General features: G+C 34.3%; 1 protein-coding gene across 16 annotated transcripts in view; it reads right to left on the reverse strand.

Annotated features, from left to right (window-relative positions):
- PPFIA2 (PTPRF interacting protein alpha 2) overlaps positions 1–19,176 on the reverse strand; it is a 497,227-nt gene that overhangs the window by 49,429 nt on the left and 428,622 nt on the right. For all 16 annotated transcript variants that reach the window (XM_059186425.1, XM_059186440.1, XM_059186429.1 and 13 more), the window contains one exon: positions 9,141–9,234. In XM_059186425.1, the coding sequence (XP_059042408.1) occupies positions 9,141–9,234 (94 nt within the window). The remainder of the gene's footprint in view (positions 1–9,140; positions 9,235–19,176) is intronic.

Here is a 19,176-nt window from a genome sequence, read left to right on the forward strand (position 1 = left end):
AGAGACCAGATGATGCAGGGACGTATGGGCCATATAAAGGCATCTGGAATTTATCCTAAGGAAACTAAGTAATAATTGAGAGATGTAGGCAGGTTCAGAAGCTTAATTTAGATAGATATCTTTAGCTGAAGTGTGAAGAATGGATCATAGGAAGGCAAGAATAGAACATGGCTTTACTACGATGTTCTGAAAAAAGAAAGAAGAAAATCAGTTCCTTGGAGAGATTTTGAAGAGATGGTATATGAGTAAACAGAAGTGCACAGAGGTAGAATAAGGACAATACAGACCAAGGGTGAAGACGAAGTCCAGTTTCCTGGTTTGTTCATCTGAGTAGAAGTCACTGCTCTAATATCTGTTCTTTTCTTACGTTTTCTTTCTTTCTTTCTTTTTTTATAATATTTTATTATGTTATGTTAGTCAACATACAGTGCATCATTAGTTTTTGATGTAGTGTTTCATGACTGATCGTTTGCATGGAACACCCCGTGCTCCATGTAGCACGTGCCCTCCTTAGGTTTTCTTTAGAGTTCTTTCCCCATGCAGCTTCTATTCAGGCATTCAGCTATTCAGAAAATATGTTTTAGTACTCCCAGTATGCCAGGCACTACGATATTTTAAAAAAAAAAAAAAAAGTAAGATAAAAAGGGTTCTCCTGAGTTCTGTTCTCTGAATTACATGGAGAATCATAGAATTCCAGGGTAGGGACAATCTGAAGAGCATGTAAGTCAATCTCTCATAAAATCTGAATCCCCTATATAATAATTCTGCCATGTACACATACTTGGCAGCTCTACATTGGACAGAATCATGAGGAAAAACTCTCTTTCCAGGTGGTTAATTCTTTCTTCTCAGATATGTGATTGCTAACCGGTCTCACTTAGATTCAGCTCAAATTTATCCGTAACAACATTTGACTTTTGGCCCAAGGTCTTATCACAAAGATATTGATCATGTTCCTTGGAATAGATGCTGGTTTGAATATATTCACTTGAAGAGTATTTCTCAGAAATTAACACAATACCCAGCTATGTGATCTGCGCAGTGCATAGAATGTGGGCCCTATCAATTGCTTTTATGGACACTGAAAATCATTACCTTCCTTGTCAGACATTGCAGAGTTGTCTTTATTTATTTACTTATTTTAACAGAAACTGCTATCTCAGGAGTTACAGTTAAGATCCCCCTATACACAGACACACACCATAGCCTCCTATACACAAGTAACTGGTAAGGGTAGTCATGAAATTAGTTGGAGAATTATATAAACATCCTTATTAAGCTTTATCTTGTTTGATCTGGATCTCTATGTAAAGGTCTTCCTTAAACAAAATGATTTCTCTAAAACCTTAACTATGCCTTCTAGCTACATTCCTGCACAAATCTGATACACTTATTTAAATCACTTGTGAAAGAGCTGAGTCTAGCCCTCTCTGTGTTATCAATTCTTTTGTTCAGGCCCTTTGATCACAATGGTCCCATCAGATATAAATCCATTTTGTTAGTTTCAACCCAAGCTTATGTTCAGAAGTGTCATTTACAAAGTAAATGAAATACTTTCTGAACTCAATAAATAGTGTTTCTACAGCATTTTTCTTCTTCTAACATGTCTAGCTTATTCTTAAAGGACTCCATTTACTCTTGGTCACCAGTAATCTCCTTTCTTATTGAACAAAAATAATCTAATAAATGTTATACATTATTTTAGAATCTAACAATGAGGTGACCAGTCTTTAGTTTGGAGAACAACTTTCAAATAAGAACATGAGGTGGCTTTAGGCTTGTAGCACTTTATTATTTTTATTTTTTTGAAACATCATTAAATTATCTTTATTTTGTGTATTTACTCTGTTTTAGACTTGAAATGTATTGTCTGTATCTTGTGTTTACAGCTTTTTTCTAGGAAAATGCAGATTAACGAGTAAATGAAATTGATTATACAAAGCAAAAAATATCATAGCTTCATTATTCTAAAAGAAAACAAAATTAAGCTACATAGTTGCAGACTCTTAAAACATGCATCCACAATTACACAAGAGAAAACACTAAAACCTATAGATAGTAGTGTAAATAAAAATATTACTTAGCTTATGCTTATATCTATAATTTCTTCCACTATAGGTGAACATTAGATAAAATACATGTCTCCTAGTATTTATTATTGCTCTTAGTTTTGTTTTGAAATTTTTCTATTATTTCAAAAGAAAAATGGTTCATTCAGCATTCCAAAGTGTGCTTATATTAGTAGAAATAAATATTTAATTTTAAAATGTTGTCATTATCTATTCCAAATACTTTTTTTTCTTTTTTTTTCCCAAATACTTTTGAGCTCTTTCCCTATAATAATAATTCTTTCATTCTCCTAAATATTTTGAATATTCAGTTGTCCTTTAGAAATGCCTTTCTAACTTGAAATCTAAAAGATATTTATATAGACATAGGTAATATACATGTATAGATGTATGTATATATATATACGTGTGTATGTATGTACATGTAAAAATGTATGTATACACACAAATATATACATGCATGTATATACACCCCAACACAGACACAAACACACACACGCTACTCTTTGCCTAACATATTTTTTGGTCTAAGAAAATAAATATTAAAAAATTGGTAAGTGTAAGTGGATATTTTGAAGAACCAGATTTTTCAGAAAATAAAGAATTTTTGTCTCACAGTTTACAATAGTTTGAGTTGACAAAGATAAGTTTCCATAAAGTAGGGAGAAGGAAAATGTCTTTTTTTGGTGAACTAGCTTCCAGTCTAATTTTTATTTAAGATGAAAATTGCTGGGGCACCTGGGGGGCTCAGTGGGTAAAGTCTCTGCCTTCGGTTCAGGTCATGATCTCAGGGTCCTGAGATCGAGCCCCATGTCAGGCTCCCTGGCTAGCAGGGAGCCTGCTTTCCCCTCTCTGCCCGCTGCTCTGCCTACTTGTGATCTCTCTCTCTGTCAAATAAATAAATAAAATCTTAAAAAAAAAGATGAAAACTGCTAGCCTTTAATGTATCAGTTTAACTTTAAGCATTTATTATCAATACATATGTATTTGGAAGTATTTACATACATAGAATTGGATGACAAGGCAATAGTAGCTCTCGCTCAGCGTATGTAGAGAAGACATGCTTGCAAAATTTCAAGTTGGAAACTGGGATGCATTTTCTCAGAGAAATATTGAGAACATTAGGTTTAGGTTCTGAAATATTCTACTTTATTCTACTTTATTAGATTCTTTTGAGTTGAGTCCCCAGAGTCATTCTCCTATGGTCATGTCTGTACTAAATGAATCTTTGACTATAACTGATGGATCCAAGTACAAATATCAGTTCCACATGGAGCCAATTACATGCTTTCTCCCAGGAACTGAAAATTTGGAATGGGGTGAAACAGAAAATATGAGCTCTTGACAACCCTCTAGAGAAATATTTCATAATCTCTTACTGTTGAAGTTTTGGAGTTGTCCTGTCTCTGTTGTTTCTGAAATCTCTGAGATTCTCTAATATCTTACCACAAATTCCCCCTTTGCTTTCTCTAGTCAGATTCGATTCCTATAGCATGCTTACAGAATAGATTTTTGCAGAGGAAGCAAAGACATTTACCTTCCATATATATAACATTACTTACATGGCAAAATGTATTCAAAGCTTCTAACACACGTCTTACAAATTAACCTCTGGAATACAACTCATTTTTAAGTTTAACTTGGCAGACAGACATTTAATAAATACTTATTGAATGAATCAATGTTGTGGAATTTATGTAATACCTTTCATTATGAATATTTTCAGTGATATTTATTTTACTTAGAGATATGCAAACTCTAAATCTTCCAAATGCCAAAGATTAAAAGTGCAGAATCTCAAAACACATTAAAGATTATGCACTGAGGAAGACCCTTAGGATTGCAATGGAAATAAATTAACTAAATCTACAGAGCTTCACTTTTATGTCTTTGAAGTTCTAACATAAAGATTCATTGGTAATGATTAACTATGACTGCCATGCTCCAAGGATAAAAACCGCTTCTCTGGAGGATGCTGAGTTGGAATGTTAATTCATTTTAAAGATGTTGAAAAATTGATTTCAAATCCATATTCATTTAGCAATGATATCCACTTGGAAGAATATAGCATACTTAACATAATAATAATGCATTACATATATTATAACTAAAGATTGAAAATGATAAATTAGTATATCAATATTAATATGGAATTTTTCAATTTATGTCTCAAGATACAAAAGATCTCAGTATGCATACACATCTCAATAAAAAATTATGTAGTGTAAAATGCAGGAGGAAAATTCTCATAAAAATTAAGATAAAAATTTCAGAATTTATATTTCTGGAGATAAGTAACCATTTACAGGGTATTCTTTCCATTTTAATATGTTCACTGCCTATCAAGGACTGTCATGAGAGTTAGACCAGTGTATTACTACTGAAACAGATAACTTCATCTTTAATCTTATAAGTCTCTAAGCTTCTTGGAATTAAAGTTGAGTCTAGAGATGAACAATTTTTAAGTCAAAACATGTAAAACAGTTCAGACTAGTCTTCAGACTGCAAGTATAAAGCAGAAAAAAGAAACAAAAAATTTGAATAGAAATACTTATATTTCCGAACCCCAAATATAAAGAGAAAAATCTTAAAACTTTCATTCAGAGAGAGAGAGAAAAAAACCCCTACATGTTATATACAAAAGAATGACAATAAAGTGATATTAGATATAACTAGAAGCAAGAAGAATAGTACCTTTAAATTTTGAGGAAACGTTACTTTGAACCAATAGTTTTACACTTTTGGCAATTATCATCTAATGTTATATGTGACATATATTTCCAGATCTCTAAACACTCAGGGAGATTGCCAAACACCCTACCATAGCTTTTCTAGTGATGGTGATACAGAAAACTGTCAGCTATGTATATTCCAGTAAAATAAAGGCAAGAAATATGATGAGATATTAATACATTTAACACTGAAATGTTACACTTTGAAAATTCTTTTAGATGTTAATGGCATAAAATTTCATTTCCTTCCTTGTGAGTTCATAGTCCTTGATGCTAAGAGACACATTTACCTAATCATAATATGCTATTTTTTGGATAGGTGGGGATTATACTTGCATACTTTGGAAGCCTGTGACAATCCAGCTCTTTCCATGTCAGGTTTTCTAATTTAGGGCTTCAGTGTTGGGAAGCCCCCATTTTTGCCATATTTGTCAGTTAAATTCTAACAGCTCAATTGGTAATAAAGTTGACATTTTGACATCTGATTGCCTGACTCCATTGTCTGTTATCAAATTCTAAACATAGGCGAAGAACAGAGTTTCTAATTATTTGGTCCTGAAAAGACCCACAACCTCTAATGAAAATTTGGGGAGTTAAATAACATTTAAAAATTCAGCACCGAATAATCTATGTAATTGTTGAATCAATATGTTGTACATTTGAAACTAATATAACATTGTATGTTAGTTATACTTCAAAAAATATTATGCTCAGACAAAACAACAATAAAAAGGAATTCAGATTTTGATGGGCCATGTAAGTCTGTGGCCTTGCAATAGTTTCTCTCATGCCCCAGTTACCTCTTGTAGTGGTGTGGTTGGTTTTAGTTGGCCATCTTGAGCAAGTAGCTATAGATCTTAGATTAGAACAATGGGTAGAAAACTAAGAAGGATGAATAAGTTCCTAAAGATTAGGGTGACAGGTATAAAAGGGGAGAGGTGAATTTCTCAGGTCTAGGTGCTCATAATGTGAATTTTAGAAATAGAGATGCCATTTAGTATGTGTTAAGTCAGAGAAGGTGCTTGGAGTCCATGAAATCACACAAAGGATGATGGACAAGATCTCAGAAAGCTGTGATACTCCAGAAGAAGACCATATCAAGAGAACCATGAGAATCATAATTTTCATGTGGAGAGAACATACTGAGAATAATAAACGACCCAGTGCTTAAAGACTAGGAGAGCCATATCACGAGGCTGCAGGAAAACTGTTCAAATTGTAGTGGGGAAGACCAGAAACTCATGTGAAATACCTGAAGAATCACTAGATGAGTTACAAAGTGATGCAATCATTGTAGGTATTAACTGTACACTACATAAACCTACTGGAATAATTAATGTAATTGAAGTTTTAAAGGAAAGAACAGTAAAGATAAGGCATAGTAAAAGCAAACCAGACAAAACAAAAGTAGATGGACTTCAGGCCTAGCTAAGATGCTACTCTGATGGAACAGCACCTGCATGATAATATCCAACTTGGGAAGGAAAAGGTCAACAAGATTTTCTTTAGAAGATTCACCATTGTACTATTCCCATGTCTAATCATAGGGAAATAACTAGAAACACAAGAAAAAAAAATGGCTACATCACAAAGCAAAGTAAAAGTAGAATGAAGTAGGGACCCAGATCCAGCAAGCCGTTCAAACCTGTGTGTGCTTAACTCGCTAGATGGGAAACGTGCCTCAAATTAGACCTTTGTTTGGAACTGCCAACATCACAAATTTCTGAACTTTGCAAGAATTTGGAATATCTTGAATGCTGTTCTCTGAAAGTATCTCCCACATATGGTTTTTTAAAAATGTGTCATAACTAACTTCTTGAGATAAGATTTCTCTCAATTAAGTTTAAATTCGCAGATTATCAATTGTAGATACCTGATATGCTAGCAAAGTTGAAAGAAATATTTTTCTTCAGCTCTGCTTTTTGCTACTGAGACTGATGAAGCTCTGATATAAACTTTGGGACAGTGAACATAGGTCTAAGCTAAGTACTTTGTCCTGTAATCATCATTTGGCTTCGTCAGTGGATAGACCATAAAGAAACAATTGTTAGGAAGCTACAGTCATTGCAATTATGCACATAAACCTATAGTGTTCCCTATTTTGGAAGAAATTGTTCCATTTTTGCTTTAGTTTTTTTTTTTTCTTCAGTAAAATGTACCTGAATTTTTTCTCCATCTTGAAAGACCAATAAACATGAAACAATTGATCTTGTCTGTCTTATAAAACTCATTACATGAAGACACTTCACTCTTTAGTAATCTAGAAACCAAGATGCAGGGTCATTCAAGTCCTGATAAGGGTTAGCACTTATACACATCTCATAAATACTGGTTACACATTTATACTCCTGAGATTCTTGTCATGGAATACTCAATAATAACATAAATACTTCTGTTCTTCCATTAATCAACTCTGTTTTGTCTTGTTGGATTCATTTTAACCCATATACCATTATCCTATAGGAAATAACTGTACTGAGAAATGTTATCCTTTATTGTAACATAGAATGTTCTTAATATTCTTCTTAATATTAAAGACAAGTATTTTCTTTAACACATTTTAAAGTTATATTTGGCCAAAATATTTTGCAAAATAAAACTCAAGAGTCAAGCATAGTAAAATCTTAAAGACAAATCTAGAACTAAAATCGGTTTCTGACTAAGAGGGTAGTTGGGATTTGAGAAATAATTCCATAAAATTAACACTAAGTCAATCCAACAGTGTTTAAAACTAATAATAGATAAAATTTAAATACATTAGTCTTAAAATTACCACATAATGAGAAATGTTCAACTTCATAGCCGTTTAAAAAACATTAATTTGGTTCAAAAACAACCAATGAAATGTATTATTTGCCTCAATATCACCCTTCTATGCAATGTGAAAACTGGTCAAGTTGCCATTATATATAAATATTTCATTATGGAAAAAGCAAAATTACCTTTTAAGTGAAACAGACCAAGTTCATTTGCCAGTCTGGATTTTAATTACTCTTATTCCTTTAGACTTAAAGTAATTTTAAATAAATAAAATTGGAAGTTCTTTAAACTTGAAACAAATTCTAAAGAGTCTAGTTTTTCTCATTAAAAAGCCATAAAATTGAATAAAGCATTCCTTGATAATAAATAAAATTAAGAGAGTTTGAACAGGTTGTGATAATACTTAATTATATTTTTGAGTGATCAATAATGAAAGAAGAAATGTTTGCCATATTTGTCAAACTGCTACCGAATACAACTGCTACTGAGTTGTATTTACTGCTACTGAATACAATGAGCATTTGATTGTATTCAAGAAATAATGCTCTCAAGGTCACTTCTTTATTTCTGCACAGTGTTTCTATTAAATTTGGATACACGTATATACATATATAGTTTTATTAAGTAGAAAACTAATGAAACAATTAGGCTAGTGAGTTCTTCTACAACTTGCAATTTCCTCATTATTAGCAAACATCTGTAATCTGTAAAGCAAATAAAAAGGTAAAATATGAATTCAATTGATTATCCCAAATACTATAACCATATGAGCATATCTGTTAAAATAATGGTAACTAGAGCAATGAATATTATTTCATAGGAAAGAAGGTAAACATGAAAACTACAAACACATATGAATAAATACTCGAGAAAGAGGAGAGGAAAAGGAGTAACCAATAGATTCAGGGATAGAGACATCATGTTTTATAGGTACTATTTCATCACTGAAAATGCTACTTTGTATTTTAAAAATATGTTATTTATAGACCCACTAGCTTTCTAACAGCTGCTGGGACTCAAAATTTGCCAATTTTGCAAGTCATTTAAATGTTCCATATTACATGTGAATGAAAAGATACACTATCAGTTTCCTGACAGATGCAAAAAAATCTGCTCTTGGTCTAAAATAAGTTTATGTTCAATCAGAAGGAGAAATATTCTCCCTTTAAATACTCCAATTTAAGAGGAGGTACTTGAATTGTAAGAGGAAACACAAAGTTGGATGGTATAGGTCCTCATTTTATTGTACCAATTCATTACTGAATTTAACATCAATAGATTATTATATTACTTATGAGGCTACATTTAAATACTTTAAATATATAAGGGTTTTGCAATAAATGCATTGGTCTCTCAGAATAAACCATTTATTTCTATTATAGGCCAAAGATCTGTATACCTATTTCAAACTGTAGCTCAGCAGAACTAGGAAATTCCAGCACTGAGAAGTTTTAGGGTACACTAGGACAATCGTGGCTTTGGTCTATGGTTTCCAATTACCCTCTTTTTAATTCCCCACAAATAACAGAGTCAGTAAAAGCTAGAAAAAAAAAAAAAAGAAGAAAATCTCCAAACCTACTTTTTCTTCAGTCTTCTATCCTTCTCAGCTTGAGTTCCAAGTTTGCCTAGCCCCAGGGACTCCTGAGCGGCAGCCTCTGTCTCCATAAAGCCTCCTGTGAAGAAGTAACTATTCATATTAGGGTTGAATACATTGTGTCAGTTCTGAAAATAAATTTTTAAAAGTGAGTTGGTCAACATTTCAGTATTACATATTCTTCTTCTTTTTTTTTTTTTCTTAGATCGTCTTTATATTTCCAACCCAACATGTGTAAAATGGCATGGGTGCATAAATGAACATACACTGAGAGAACGAAAGGAAAAGGTACCCTATTAGCCTCCTATTCAACTGTGCCCAGTAGCAACATGATACATAATAAACGCATTGACAAATGCGTCTTTAATTCCAAGTCAAGGAAATGAAGAGGCATTTGCTGACTTCTAAAGATTTTTCCTATCCTGCTTTTGGAATCCTCTTTTCCTCACCTGGCTGACTCCTAAATCCTTCCGTATAAGCCTTACTTCCAGAACTTCTTATGTTCTGGCAGGTTTTCTTTTGTTTTGTAAATTTTATAATTATACCTGGAAAAAATCACGTCTTTAGAAGATCTTAGTAAGAACTGCTTTTACCCAGCATGCCATAGATTATTTAGTGTGCTGTCATTTTTATTAGTGCTGGAAAATATGCAATATACATTACATTGCAAGGAAAAGAGGGAAGAAAAAAAAGTATGCTGGGCACGAAACACAGAATTACACATTTTACAATGCACTTATTTCATTCAGGACCCATAAACATAATTAATTCATAAATTCTAGTTAAAATTGAAAAATAAGAAATTAATCCCGAGCTCTATTTTCTCTTATTATTTACTATATGCAAAAAACATGAAGCCAAGGTAAATGAAAAAATGTTCACTATTTTTAAGTGGGTTAAGGTATACATATTTTTTAAGTGTAAGGGATTAAAAATTCCAGTTAAGCTCAAGATTAGGTAGAAAGACTCAAGCTAATACTAACCCTTACAAAGACTACACAGACACACAAATATCACCAATATATCAATAAATACAATTATTAAGGTTAATTTTTACCATTCTGTCACTGTAATTTCCCAGCTTCACATTTGCAGGGTTTGACCAGGTTATGGTTTTTCTAGTGAAATGAAATATCTTATTAAAGCACTAGTGACAAACTTTGTTTTCACTATTTTTCATAATTTATTTTAACAAACAATCTATAATACTTGATGCTATAAATTCTGGAGCATTGGTATAAATGTTAATCTCATAGCCTAGTAACTGTTACTGAACTGTAAAATTATAACAAAGTCCTCTTTAATTGAAAACACACTGATTGTTGTCTAGATCTAGTCAATAATTTTGAATCTGGGTACCAAAGTTTATTTTATTCAGTTATGCGCATGTGCAATTAATACCTAAATAACTTTTATTATGAAAGAATGTCATTGTTGGTACCATTAGGAGAATCATCCACTAGCTAACTGAAGGACTCTTGGGGGTCATTTTTAAATGTGAGACTTTCCACTTACGCACAGTGAGTGGGTATTTTCATTTTATTTCTCTCATCAGTGTACTTGCCTTACTATATATCCATAAATTGTTATACACAGTCTGCAATTACCCCAAATAAAATTGTTCTCTTGAAATGGAAATGGAAATGAATGATTCACTTAAAAATTACAAAATTCTTGATCAGTCCAGATGGGAACATAGAGATTGATGAACTAGACCCATTAGGTTAGACAAGACATTTCTACCACCAAGTGGTTGTACGAATCAGGCCTTCTATTTTTTCTGAGCAAAGAAGAACTTCTAAATTATTTTTTTCAAGAACCCAACACTTTAATTAGCAAAAATAACATTTTCAAACATATGATAGCTCTGGGAGGGAAAAATGACAGCTCTGGAAAAATATCGTGAGTCAAATCTAGACCCAGAAAAAAAGATAATAGAATTTGTTTCTCGTAAATAAAACCATAAAAATAAAAAGCATGAGGAGCTTAGAAATACTATGAATACATCAAAATCTAATATCCTTTGAATACAGCATGTAATAGAGAATTACAGATATCTCCTGTTTCAAAATAATGTTTATGGCCATAGTAGGTAAAATTATTTTTAAGGATCACATGTAGGACAGTATCCTTAAGCAGGAGAAAATGTATAATCAGGTGCATTTTTTAACCCAATTAAAATATTTCTGGATAAAAACTTTCTTTCATAGAACTGGTCCAGCCAAGTTCAGGTTCCAGCTATTGAAAAAGATAATCTCAGCCAAACCAGCTGATGAACTCTATGGATGATCATCTGGCTCTGGTGATAGTCTGTCTTATCCTTGTCTAGGAGGTAGTGGGTTCATATGGCTGTATGGACTTTAGGAATATCTGCCCATTTATCTATACCAAAATTTTATTCACTAGTCATACAGAGCTATGAAGCACTTGAAATGTGGCTGGTCCAAATTAATTGCTGGAAGTATAAAATATACATAGGCTTTTGAAAATGTAATGCAAAAAAAAAAAAAGAGAGAGAATATAAGCTATCTAATAATTTTGTTGATTACATGTTGAAATATTCTGATATATTTACTTAAATAATTATTGAAATTTATCTCACTGGCCTCTTTTTCCTTTTCTTAATTCATAGAAAATTTTAAAAATTATACATGTGACTCACATCTGTGGCTTGAATTATATTTCTGTTGGACAGCTCTCTCTAAATGGTTCTGTTCTAAACTGGAGACAGTACTGATCTCCAGAAGGAAATCAGTACTTGTGTATGTTGATGGGGGGAGGAAGGCACATTTTCCAATGTCGCAGTAACTGCAAAGGGAAACCTGCACATATCAGTTAGGGAACTAGGATTCTGAATTCTTTAATGAGTAGAAAATCCTTTAGCTTGTCCTTAAAATGTCAAGAGTGGGGGCGCCTGGGTGGCTCAGTGGGTTAAGCCACTGCCTTCGGCTCAGGTCATGATCTCAGGGTCCTGGGATCGAGTCCCGCATCGGGCTCTCTGCTCGGCAGGGAGCCTGCTTCCCCCCCCCCCCTCTCTCTCTCTCTGCCTGCCTCTCCATCTACTTGTGATTTCTCTCTGTCAAATAAATAAATAAAATCTTTAAAAAAAAAATGTCAAGAGTGATCCTGATATGAAACTCTAGTCTGTGGAAGCTAGGGGTTACTCACTCTCTGGGAGGCTCACTAGGAATGTGAAGAGAGCATCATTAACTCTCTACCTTCTCGTGGCACGAGGTGCTCAGGCATTGAAGGCTTGAGTTTCATGATTCATTGGATTCCTCAGATGATAAATTGCTTATCACTTTGTCAGTGGTCACCTAGTAGCTGTGCATGCAAATACCCAAGTCTAAATCCCTGCCTTCAGTTAAGTTCTCTAAGGTATCATTAAGCATACTTACTTTGGTGAGGTCTTTGAGGAGCTGGAATTGTTGGACACAGGACCACTCCTAGGATGTGAGGGTCCCACTCAAGTATTTTTTTCCAGCTTGTTTTATATATAAACTTTTAGTTACCCCAAATCAGCAGGACAACACCCTAGTGGTCCAACATCATACAATAGTGTTCTAGACTGCAGGAGTGAGTGACTCACTTGTCAGATCACCCTCCTGCAACCAGAATTGGGCCACTGGCCTGGAACCACCTCATGGGTATGTCTCTGGGCTCCCTGGGATATCTGGCTGAACCCTAACATGGGAAAGAGAGTCAAGGTACATTCTGAAGGGGAGAAACAGGGACTCAGATCCATATTGTTTGCTTGGATCAGGCACCATGCCCAGATGGCACTACCTCCCTGGTTTCTCCCAGGGTCTGAAAGGTTAAAAAAAAATTTTTTTTTTCAGTGCTTCCAGTGATTAGACTCACAGGTCCAAATCTTGGCTTCTTGGCTAAGAGTGTCCTGTCCAGATAGCACGGCCAGCCCCAGACTCTCCCAGTTAGAGAGAGATAACAGAAAATTCCAAGAAGGGTATTGCAAAGTGGAGGCTTTGTATGACCCTGGCTAAGGAATTCAGTAAAGGACCCTCGTTCATAGACTTAGATCTATGAATGGTACTGGTTGCAGCTATCTGTTCATCTGAACTATGAGGGCAAATATCTCTATGTTGGTTGGTCCTTAGATTCCTTTCAACTTAATTTATTTCAGGTTGGCCCTTGAAGTACAAGTCTATAGGAATTTCTAGCCAAAACCTGCATTGCAAGGCCTGGACCTCTCCATTTGTCCAACAGACGTCTCTGTCCTTGTATTTAAAAAAGGGAGCTCTAATTCCAGAGAGAAGACTGCCCACTGGTGGCTTCATCTCTTCTTTCATCTGACCTCTCTTTAGTATTAACTCATAGCATTCACTTGGATTTACATACACTTTGAGTTTATAAACGGTTACTTAATTGCTCTCTATCTGTTAGCCTATTAGCTCTCTGAAAAATGCACCTAGACATAGGGCCTGGCTCATAAAGTGTAATAAATACACTCACGATGAAAGCTAAATAGTGCTTTCTTCAAAGAAAGGCCCTTTCACCATGCAGAGCATGAGTCATTTGTAATTGGTACTTTGTGGAATTTCTATTGTATCTGTTGGCTCCAGAGCATCTAGGAAAATCTAAATTTTGGGGTAAAGGCCAGCACAATCCGCCCAAATTTCATGTGTAGAAAGGTGCTTGCTGAATAATTCTGGCGCAATATTGATGCTCTTTTTGTCATTATGAAGGTATTTTCTACATTATGCTAATTATAGTATGTCAGTGAGTTCAGGCAACTATAATACAATCTGGCAGATGACCATAAAAGAAAGAGAACTGCAATTTAGGAGGCAAAAAATCTCTTGAAAATGTATTGCTTTTCACTTCAGGAAATTCTCAAAAGAAGCCTCTATCTATCTATCCATCTATCTATCTATTTATCTGGTATTTATTTTTACTCAGTTATATATGTACTTTATACACCCAAAATTGGGGACATTGCCTGTTCCAATTTAATATATTTTTCTGTTTGTTTGTTTTCTTTCCCACAGCTTTGTCACATTTGGTTCTATTGGATCAATTCTCCATTTTTTAAAATATCTTCATTTGATTTCTTTTCATCTCTCTTACAATGTCTGTCAATGGCCTCTTTATCCTTATCATTCAGTGTTAACATCAGCTAGGATGGTCATGTGTGTTCTGTTCTTTTTTTCTATATAGTCATTATAATTGGGGTTCTATGAAGACCTGAGAGAGTTGGGTGTTTCCCAGGTAGTAAACCAAAGAATGTATTAAGATCATATGGAAAGATATTTTTGAGAATAGTTTTTAGGAACAACTCTATTTTTTTTTTTCATTTGTGTTTTCTGTCCATATAAGTAATCCATAATCAGATACCTGTGTTATTGAAATACTCATGTCAAGTGACTGGGGATGTATTGACCAAACAGAGGAGTCCTAGTTATGCCACCAGAGATCTTGATACAAGGTGGCATCACTCCACTCGTTAGCACTATAATAGGAGTATTATTCAACCAGTTATAAACCCCACTGAATTTTTCCATCACCGAGACCCCATTTTGACATCTTGTCCACAGGGATGCCATGAGTCACAGCTCACCCACTGCCTTTTCTGTTCTGTAACTGAGTAACTTTGCCAGAAAAACAAACTCGTGTCATCTGACATGGTTATTTTTAACACAGTTAATTTGCTTTCCTTCAAAATAGGTTAGTGCCTTTGGATAGAATTAAAAGGCAAGCCAGTCAGGATTCCAATAACCAATGTATAATCTTAGATTATGGGGTTCAAAATCCCCGTCCCTAGCAGACTGGGCAGGATAGACAATGTAGCAGGTAAAATTTTCCCGAGTCAGGAACGTACTGAAGATTTTATTTAAAATAAAAGAACTTTTGTGTTTATGTACTCTATTTTAATAAGCTGGAAGTTCCTTGATGCCAACAGTTATGCTTTCACCATTTTACTGAAGTCCATGGTTGGCACTCTACACTAAGAGTGGCTCCACATGGGCTTATTCACTCCAAAGTAAGAAGACAGAAATGACTTTGGATTATATCTATGTTCTTTTTCTTTTTTACCCTCAAAATCTCAACCCTATTGGGTTTCAATTCCCTCTTGTTAATGCTTCTTTTCTGGGTCAAATCTTTCTCCTTAAGCAAGCAAAAGCAAAAACGAATTTTTGAATAGTTGCACTATTTGTATACACTATTTGTATACACTGTTCACATATGGCGAACCCTACTTTTATTCATTTTCTGTAAATTTAAAAATTACGAAACAAAAATAATAATGGGAAGTCCCCTTCTAGTCTGGACAGTTTTTCCAATTATCAGTTTATTTGGGGCTAGTGGCCTTTTTGACATTGTTCTTACATGTTCGCTTATATCTATCATTCATTATACATACAACTTTGGTACCAAAATCTTTCAAATTGTGTTTTAAAAGGAAGAGGTCTCCTTGTTTCAGATATACTGCTTCTTCCTTAAGTCCACATCATAATAAATACAATCATGAGTGTGTTGCTATCCTCTTAAATTGCTGGGATAACAGTCATCCTTCATTGTCTTAACTAATCTATGTTGGTTGAGACTAAAATTGTTTCTAGAATCTTAGTAGTAGTTTGTGTGGAAGTCAGGCTGTGGTAGGTTATAAAGTGACTGACAGATGAGAATGTGAAAATAGTAATTGTGGACAACTCATTTAAGCTTGGATATTAGAGGTAGGAGAAAGATAAGTCAACATCTAAGGAAGATGACAGGATCAAGTGATTACTTTAAATATAGATTAGACATAACATGTTTAAGTACTAATGGAAATATCAGCAATGCATCATCTAGATGCATAAATCAGGAAAAAAAGAGGCTGTGGTCATTGGGCTGCTAAATCTTGACAGATGACTATCTGTTGTAGGAAGTCAGCAGAAGTTCTTATTGGTCTTGTGGCCTCTATGCCCCTCAACAAGATTATCAAAACTGTTTTTGTATCTTTTCATCTTGAGACTTGTAATATGGGAAGAAAGTAAGTAAAAATAAAAGGAGAAAGAAAAAACTAAAACAGATCCCACATCTGCTAGAAGGAATAGGATACCCTCCCCAAATTCAAATGGTACCTTCAGGTAGACTTGGCTCATATATGTTTTACCTTTCCAGCATAGTACTTAAAAATTAAATATGAAAAAAAGTGGGGGGTGCCTGGGTGGCTCAGTGGGTTAAAGCCTCTGCCTTCGGCTCAGGTCATGATCCCAGGGTCCTGGGATCAAGCCCCACCTGGGGCTCTCTGCTCAGTGGGAAGCCTGTTTTCCTCCCCTCTCTCTGTCTGCCTGCCTCTCTGCCTACTTGTGATCTCTGTCAAATAAATAAATAAATAAATCTTTAAAAAAATTAAATATGAATGCCTTAAATGGAAGAATAAATGCTCGTTCACTCATTTTCACCTGTATTACTTCCTGTTATTTTAAACCCTGCCTATCATCTGATACACTGAGCAGACATTTTCATTTGCAAGTCCTGCCCCTACATTATAGGCTTTAATACTATAAATAGCACTGTTAAGCCATCTGACAAAGAGAAGAATGAATTTTCTAAAAGGTACCTGAAAACTTGAAATCTTTCATTATTAGCAAGCTTTTTTCTACGCTACTTCTGTGATTTGAGTGAATAATCGTGGTATCCAAGGAAAACATGCTTTAAAGATTTCTGAATAGGGGCAAGTGGGTGGCTCAGCTGGTTAAGCATACAACTCCTGATTTTGGCTCAGGTCATGATCTCAGGGTTGCGAGATTGAGCCCCACCACACCCATTGTGGAGCCTGCTTAAGACTCTCTCTCTACCTCTCCCTTCTTGTTTCTCTCTCTCTCTCTCAAATAAAAGAATAAATAGACTTCTAGAATAGAACAATTTTGTTTAGTTTCTGTTAACTTTATTCAAATACTTTTTGATGTATTCTTTCCTTTGCACTTTGGGGTCTCCATGTTTATACTGTCTCGCTAGCAACACATTTGAAAAAAATGACTACTTGCATATTCAGTTTGATTTACCAGGGTTAGGGGTTATTAATGCAGTCGCACTGACTGATTCATCATATCTGAAGTTTGTCTTATAACCCTAGCTTTTCAGATTGTTATACACTGCAAACAACACTCCCTTTACCAATATTCTCCTTTTTGAATTCCTAATAATTTCTCCTTTGTTCCTCATCATTCTTGATGGAACCAAGTGAACGTGTTCATAGTTTTGTTTAGATAGTTTTCTCTGTCCATACCATATTTCATTTAGAGGCCTCTAGTATAGCTACCCTGAGATTACTTTTCTTTCTTTGAGCTTTTGATCTAAATCTTTAACTAAGAGTTCAAAATCTTAGGACGTGGTCCAAAACTTCAAATTTGGTTCTTTGACACCATCATCCCTCTACCATATTACTTTCCATACCATCTTTCTTTTTCTATTTCTATTCGCATTGGTAGAAGAAAGAACATTGCCAGAGCCTGTGTTTGAATTTGCCATATCAAGATATTATTAAAATCATAACCACCAGGGAGGGGTGCTTTCTTAGTTTCTTCTGATGCATAAGTCAGCACTACCAGGTGGTAGTCCCTGGGTTTGAAAAGTTTTCACAGTCTTCCCCTTATAATCTGGATACACCTTCCAAGACGAAAGTAGACCTGAGTTCATATCCTTCAACTGAAGTACCAGTGGTACCATGTACCATCTTCTTTTGGTAAATATATGTTTTTTTAAAATCTAATTGTGTCTGCATTTTCTTGTCATTTACTCCGGTCTTATTTCCAATAAAGACTTCTTAGTCTTGGTCTCTCCAGGAGCTTTGATTCACTATCAGTGCAGCTTCCATATAGTTCCAGAGGTACACATATCTGTACCGTTGTCCTCATCAGCACTGCAGTCCTTAACCTGCTGCTGACTCTGGCTTTATTTATACTGTATCTCTGTTGTTCTTCAGCGTAAAACAAAATTGCTCAGAGTTCAGAATTCTTCCTGGGGTGATGCTATGATCCCCCAAAACTATCGTTAATTTCCAACTTGGATGGAGTTGATGAAAAATGATCACTGATTCCCTTTTCATCTGGTCTGACATAGAGGCACACAGTCACTTAAATGGGTAAGAAGGGTTGGGTTTCTAGAAGAATCTATATCCTACCAGATGTTAAATTATATCCTGTATACCTTGATTTTGAAAGAATACTGGCAAAATTTCCGATTCAGTTACTCCTCATCAAAGTTAAATACAAAATAAAAATAGGCAAAAAAATCTATGAGAGAAAGGCAATTAAATATATGTTAAAAGGGAAAGGTAAATTATAGACCCTAAAATGATATATATGTTGAAACAGGAATAAATAAAATGATTACTAGGTTAGCAAAATAAATATCTTAAAATACCTATCAATGTTATTGTGAATTACACTGTAATATATTGGAAATGACAAATAATTTGGTAAGATTATAAAGAGTTGTCAAATAAAAAATGAAAACAATGTCTCAGCATGTATATTTTATATTTTAAAAAGAATAATCTTCTATCTTCTTTCCTTATGCAATAATTTTTTATGGCTTAAGAAGTTCCTCTTCTGAGAAACAGAAATCCAAAGAGGATTTAATTAACCTGCTGAGTAACATTTAATCACACTTAATCAGACACCAGTTTCCTATGGTTTCTGATGCTTTGTGTGGGTTTTACATTATGGAAGTTGGGAAGAGCATTTTTGAATACACGACATTTGTAAATTTTCAAACATAAATATTACTCTCAGAAATTCTTTTGGTGCCAGGACAGGAAAGTAAGCCTGGCAGCTGGAGCATTACTTCTAAGTAATCATTCCTTTATTTGGGAAACTAAAGAAAGTGCTAAGAAATCTGTGCCATTCTGTTCAGTATTTAGTGTTAGAGGTAGGAGCTAAATATTTTCCAATAATTTAACTATAGTTCTAAGGAAAATAGGAAACGATGGAAAAAAGAAGATGCAATCACAAATAGCCAATATGATGAAAAAATAAATATGTAGAAAGAGACACACATATACACACATACAAAG

Source organism: Mustela lutreola, chromosome 8, assembly GCF_030435805.1.
Source record: "Mustela lutreola isolate mMusLut2 chromosome 8, mMusLut2.pri, whole genome shotgun sequence".
NCBI classification, from domain to species: Eukaryota; Metazoa; Chordata; class Mammalia; order Carnivora; family Mustelidae; genus Mustela; species Mustela lutreola.